Here is a 6,711-nt window from a genome sequence, read left to right on the forward strand (position 1 = left end):
AAGCAATGCATCTGGATGCTGAAAGCGGACTTAGTAGGAAAATAAACATAAATACACATACCTTCAACAGACGGTCCAGCAACTCTGAGCCGCTCTTAACATTTGGGTCAGGGTCAGCAGCAAGCTGTAAGGAACAGACGACAAATAATTCCACAGAAAACACAAATGTGAATGAAATACACCCAATAATAAGGGGGTTAGCAGGTCCGGACTGAGAATTAAAATAGTCCCTGGCATTTCAGGTACACAGAGGCCCAAACAGCCCCCACCAGCCCACTAAATACTGACTTTCTATGACACCTTATAGCAGCCCCTCTGGCATTTGCCAGAACCCACAGATTGCCAGTCCGGGCCTGGGGGTTAGGAAAAAAGAGAAGAAAACAGCCGATATTTCAGCACATATTTAATTCACAGGGCAGAGCAGTGGCTTCCAAACAAAGAGGCCTATTTATCGAAATTCTAATTTGTGTAATTTTTGAAGATTTTTTCCACCACATATAAATAAGTAAATAAACAAATAAATAAGTACAGATGAGTAAAAATGTTCAACGAATACAGATAGAAATACGAATACATGTACCTTGAATTTTTTTTTAATTGTTTATACATTTACAAGTGATAAAATAATAAGAAAAAAACGAAAACCTCCAAGTAATTCATATTTTACAGTTTGATAAGGACAGTTCCCATTAACTCATACATGATCTTGGCAGCTTTTAACGTGTTTTTTTACACTTAATAAATAAAAGGTTGTGTTTTAAAACCATTCACAAGCATTGTATTTATTATGAAAAATTTACAAATAAGGAGGGGCCAAGTAGTTATCTCAGAACAAATAAAGGACTACACAAATAGCTGAAACATGCAAGCAGTAAGTATGCAACAAGTTACAGGTGTACTGGTGTCATACCTTGCTGAGTCCATCAAAGAGAACGTTGAAGTGAGGAAGGACAGATCCCCGAGCCACTTTGACAATGTTGTAGAGGGCCTCACAGGCATAATACCTCAGCCGGCTGTCAGCGTCATTGAAACAGGTAAGCACTGGTTCTATAAGCTCCCTGAGATACTGGCCAGAGTCCTGCAAGCATGCAATACAGAATGTCCAGCACACTGACATACAGAAGTGATCACATATCAGAAAAGGCCACCCCCTGCTTTTAAGTATTTATCACACTTGGCCACAGTTAATGAAAAAGTGAATCAAACAAGAACCTGCTGTTGTCTGCTCATCAAAAAAAATTGGTAGTAAATATCTAAATAGTACATAATATAGCTTCACAACGTATGTTTGGATTTGTATGTTTTGCATAGAGACACTAAAGACTCCCCACATATGAAATGTAGTCTAGTGTCCGAGATATCCTCCAGATTCATGTCCAGAATGCGTGGAACCTGGGCTTTTCCAGATAAGGGATGTTTCTGTAAAATTGCATCATCATATCTTTCATCTGCTTAAAATCTTTTATACATTAAACAAACTCAATAGGATTGTTTTGCCACTGGCATGGATTCCAGGAGCTTAATAAGAACCAAGTACAAGGTACTGATTTATTACAATCAGTAGAATTCGGATGCAGGACAAATCCACAGCAGTATTCTTAACTGCAAAAACTTTTATTGGGAATGCACAACACACAACATGTTTCGGGCTAGGCCCTTTATCACACTTGACACTTGATAAAGGGCCTAGCCCGAAACATGTTGTGTGTTGTGCATTCCCAATAAAAGTTTTTGCAGTTAAGAATACTGCTGTGGATTTGTCCTGCATCCGAATTCTACTGATTGACTCTATTTGGGGGATCAACACAGGATACCCCGCAGGATAATCTATCAAGCAAACAAACGGTGAGCTGCAGTCCATTTCTTTATATAATAGACTGATTTATTACAACAAGGAAACATTTTTAAAAATTATAATTATTTGCTTGAAGAACAAAGATAGTTAAAACATAAATAAGCTGCATCTGAAAGGTCTCTGTTAAACTCACTGGGGCTCATTTATAAATACTGGGCAAAATTTGCACCTGGGTAGTAACCCATGGCAACCAATCAGATGGTTTCTTTCACCTTTTTTTAAAGGTTTTTATTTTGCATTTTAAATACAACAAAAAACACAACAATAAAGACTTTCATGGTTCCTTCATCAATCATTTCAATTTCAGTCTCGTGTATATATATTTTAACATCCCGTACCTTCAAATATTGACCTCTTTATTAAAAACTCCCAGACCATTGCTTAGTTCCCCCTGTTATTTTAGACTTAGGTATGATCGTGTATTATTGGCCTGGCATAAAGTATCTGGAGGACGAGATCTACTTTTAGTGATGTTTTCCCATTATGACCTACATCTACTGTATAAAAGCATTGTTAGTATGGGAAATATTACTAAAATATTGATTAATGAGAAAATATATATTACTATATTAACAAACAACTTTACTTCTTATGTAACCTTAATATAATACATATCTGAATAAAAAGCATGAAACAGGAGGGTGATATAGACAAGTTGTCTTGAGATCTACTGATCACCAGCTAAAGGTCTACTGGTAGATCCCAATCTACCGTTTGGACACACCTGCTCTATGCCAAAGTCTGTCACACACTTCAATCAAAGATTCTTTGCTCTGCTGTGTAACAACAGGGAGATGTGGTTCTCAGCAGGAAGTGATGTAAGTATGGAGGCTGGGATGTTTTGGTGTGACTGTTACTGCTATGATTATGCACAGCTTTATTTCATGTTCTGTGTCGAGATTTATATAACATTTCACTACATTATATCTTTTGGCATAATGTTTGGCCTTTGAATTTCAATTTCCTTTACAATGGACTCCACGGGAGATGTTTTCCAATAATTCTGAGTTTTTAGAATAAAAGGTTTTTGGAAAAGGGATCTCATACCTGTATATATACACTGCATAACCTTGGAGAAGGCTTATGAGCTGGGGTTTCTGAATATTCCAGAATGCCACACTGAACATAGTATGCTAATCTATGTTGGAACACTGTAAAGCAATGTATCGGTCCTATGTCCAACTTTCCTGGTTCAAATGGAAAGCTCCAGCAATTCAAACATATAGATCGTTGGACAGAAATTCCTTATTAAACATATTTTGAAATAAATGAATTATTTTCTGTTGTGTAGTTTGAGCTCAGGGCTTGTTTCAATTTCCATCTCTATTCCTACCGCATACGCTTAGTCATTGTACTTTGGATGGAGTCTGGCTATTGATAGAGCATGGGGCTTTGTCATTGGCCTGTTTCCAGACAAACCTCCTTTATTGCAGCGTATAACGTGGGAACTGGCAGAAAAGATTTCAAGCAGAGAGAAGCTAGAGAAGGCAACACAGATCAAGGACAAGCATTCTTAGTTTTTATTCTGTATGTTTTGCTTCTATGCTTTTTTTGGGTAATGGCAGACATGGTGGACCATGCACCAGTAAAGAAATTAAATATTCCTACTAAAGCGAGAGATGTAAAATTGAGGTTTAACTGTATATGATTACATATCCCTATGCATGTGAAAGGGTACATAACTTTTCGACAAGTAAGTAAATTGACCATCCCTTGTTTAGATAATCATTTGTTTCCCCACCAATGAAAAAGTCTTATACAACAACAAAAAGTCCTTTCTCAAACTCCACTGGTGAACATGGGAAGATCCCCAACCAGCAGGACCGAGCACAAAAAAAGGTTCTCTGCCAGCAGAGGTAAGCAGAAGAGGAATGTGTCTAGGGCACAATGTTTGGGGGGAGCTGGACACATACCTCTCTGCCTACTCCTAGTCCGGGCCCTCGTTTTCTGTGGCAAGTAGTCACCACATGCTCCCGCCCACCCATGCATGTGCACGCTTGTCCGCACATACACGTGGAAGGGGCTGGTCAAGAAGCCTAAGGCATCCAGTCAGCTAGGCCCAGCTCCGCTAAGACAGTACTCCCTATCATGCCTACTTCAGTCTTGGATAGCAAAAAGACAGCTTAAAGAGAACTAAAGCTTAACTAAAAAAGTAGCTAGAAATGTTGTACATAATGTTTTGTGTGTCTGTACCAGTTCACAGCAACCACAGCCCTTTAGCAGGGAAGATCTGTGCCTCCAAAGATGCCCCATTAGCTCCCCATCTTCTTTTCTGCTGATTCACTGCACATGCTCTGTGCTGTTGTCACTTACTGAGCTGAAGGACCAACTCACAATATACAGTACATATAGAATATAAATGTCACAATAAAAGCCTGATTACTAATTAATACAGATAATTACTAAATGCCTAAATGCCAGATAATTACTAAAATCAGCCTTGTAGCATCAGTTTATATTACAGACCAACCTCATTTTCTGCTTGATAATTTGTGACGACCCCTAAGCTTAGCTTCACAACAGTCGCTCAGAGCCCACTGAGCATGTGAGTGTCGCAGACACTTTCCAAGATGGTGACCCCCTGTGACAAGTTTGAAGTCCTGGATCATTGCTGCTATTGAGAAGCTGAAAATTTAGACTAGTGCAATAAGTTCAGAATATAAAAATGCCATTCATTTTTACTGTTTAGTTCTCCTTTAAGGAAACACCCTAGCTGGAGGACAAACAGCAATTGTCAGTGTTGCTCTTTACCTTGCAGGCAGAAAGCATGGAACTTTTATACTGCGTCAGTAGAGAAAGCAAGTTACCTGACTTTTGGAGGAAATCAATATGTGCCTGCCCCTAAGCTATCGTCAATATATATCAGAAAGGACAAAAATTCAAGGTTCTCTGAATGAGTTGCCGAACAGCTTTGACATTACCCACCCAGCGTGTGCCATACCTTGCCCAGGGCTATTGAACAAGCTGCCAGTCCAATAAGGCCTCCTTTCCTGCTGTGGGGATGCTGAGAAAGAGCAAACTCCTGTGACAGAATCTGGATCACGTGCTTGATCTGTGCAGTGTTGTTCTGTGACACAAACTCCCGTACAAGCCTAAGGAGACAGAGCATATATTCAGCAGACTGCCAGGGGCTACTCTCTTACACATTGCTAGTTCTGACCTTTGAAAAAAGTAGCAGAAGCCAGATCTGTTTCCTACAATGCCTTGCCTGCTTCTTCACTTGTTTTTTAATCATCTGGCTTGAGCTACATTGTTGCAAGAGTCAGACCCACACGTACAGAGAATACAAACAGCCACACACATACTGATTATACTTACATTGAATTACTGACCATGTAAAGAAAACGTTGCTTGGATTTATATTTTTGTTTCTAAGTTTACATCCCATTTAACTTTTCTAGTTAAACAGCGGTTCTCTTTTTTATGTGGGTGTATTTCCCCATGGCTCCTGTATTAACTGCTTCCTAGTAAAACCCTCCCAAACATTACTCACAAGTTTTGCACATTCCAGTTCCAGCGTATGACTCCCATGTCTGGCACACGTATTAATCCACTGGGCATCTGTCGCCCATCATTATTATTATTATTAATAAACTATGCCTTTGCATTGTTTTGGTTATACACTTAATAGGAAATATCATTCTGTTAATGGCTTAGCCCTTGTTGTCATTTTCCCCATTTTGGGCTTCTGACACAGACAGTCCCGTACCACACCCCTAACAGTACATGGTCAGATGACTAAAATGCCACTACAACTTCAGTTCTCATGCATTACTGCTCATAGTATATAGGAGGAGCCAGAGACAATTTGGGGTGCTTCACTGATGGCTGAAAAACAAGGTATGCACTTTCAGCCTAGAGGAGTAACCCAACTGCAGTTTATGGCTCGGGTTTACAGACAAGGAGGTGTTTTTCATATGACTGATTAATAAGGAAGTTATAAATGAAAGTAATAAATAACAAAACCACAGATGTTTCCTTTAGAACCACAAGCAGAAAGAGCTGAACACCAACCCTCCTAAGAGATCATTCAGTGCAGCACAAAGCTGCAGGCGATTCTGTGCATCTCATACACTTGTCCCGGGGATAAGGCCCGATCATTACAAAGACTGACTTACCAAGCAGCCCTGTAGAAAAGCTCAAGCAGGTTATTGGCAAATAATGCCCAACCGCAGTCCTCCAGCTGTTTTACTGCAATCCCCACATGAACAGTGTACAGGGGTTGCTGGGAGTTGTAGTCCCGCTGTAGCTGGGTGTCAGCAGTTGGGCAATGCCTGTTAGTGTATTCCACTGCTCGACTCCCATCCCTCCCCGCTTACTTCTCTATCTCCAGGGCCGCCACCTTGCGCTTCTCATACATCTTGTCATTGAGGGCGCGCACGATGTTTGGGGTGAGGGGGGACAGGTCCCGTTCCGCGTTCATCTTTCCCCGCGGCGCTCACTGCACACCGATTCCCTGTCACAGCTCCGCCGGGTTTGTGTCAATGAGCAGCATCCACAGCGAGGCCAAGTCACATGCCTGTGTTCTATCCCGCCCGCTGTCACATGACTTGCAGACAGTACGGCGTCACGGGACTTGTAGTTTTAGTTCTTTGTAGAGAAGTCGGTGCGTAGGCAGTGTGCGAGCGTGATATAGTGACAGGCCGCAATTATGAAGCGTTTTTATCGCACTATTCATAGTGTATAGTAGTAGATATTTGCCTTGTATTCATTTGCGCAGCACATGGCACTGCTGTAGGAAGTGAAACTCATGCTCCCACAGATTTCCATTTTGTGGGCGGAAGATGCACCAGATTGCACCTGCTTTTATTGGCTGTTTGTATTGCGCCTGTGAAACGGGCTGTGGTCAATTACTC

At 40.8% G+C, this 6,711-nt stretch overlaps 1 protein-coding gene across 1 annotated transcript in view; it reads right to left on the bottom strand.

Moving 5' to 3' along the window:
• vac14.L (Vac14 homolog L homeolog) overlaps positions 1 to 6,336 on the bottom strand; it is a 76,756-nt gene extending 70,420 nt beyond the window's left edge. Inside the window, 4 exon segments of the mRNA NM_001094022.1 lie at positions 62 to 124; positions 911 to 1,078; positions 4,797 to 4,947; positions 6,175 to 6,336. Of these exon segments, the coding sequence (NP_001087491.1) occupies positions 62 to 124; positions 911 to 1,078; positions 4,797 to 4,947; positions 6,175 to 6,278 (486 nt within the window). The 5' untranslated portion in view covers positions 6,279 to 6,336.
• Between the last annotated feature and the right edge of the window lie 375 nt (positions 6,337 to 6,711).

This window comes from Xenopus laevis, chromosome 4L (assembly GCF_017654675.1).
Source record: "Xenopus laevis strain J_2021 chromosome 4L, Xenopus_laevis_v10.1, whole genome shotgun sequence".
Taxonomy (NCBI): domain Eukaryota; kingdom Metazoa; phylum Chordata; class Amphibia; order Anura; family Pipidae; genus Xenopus; species Xenopus laevis.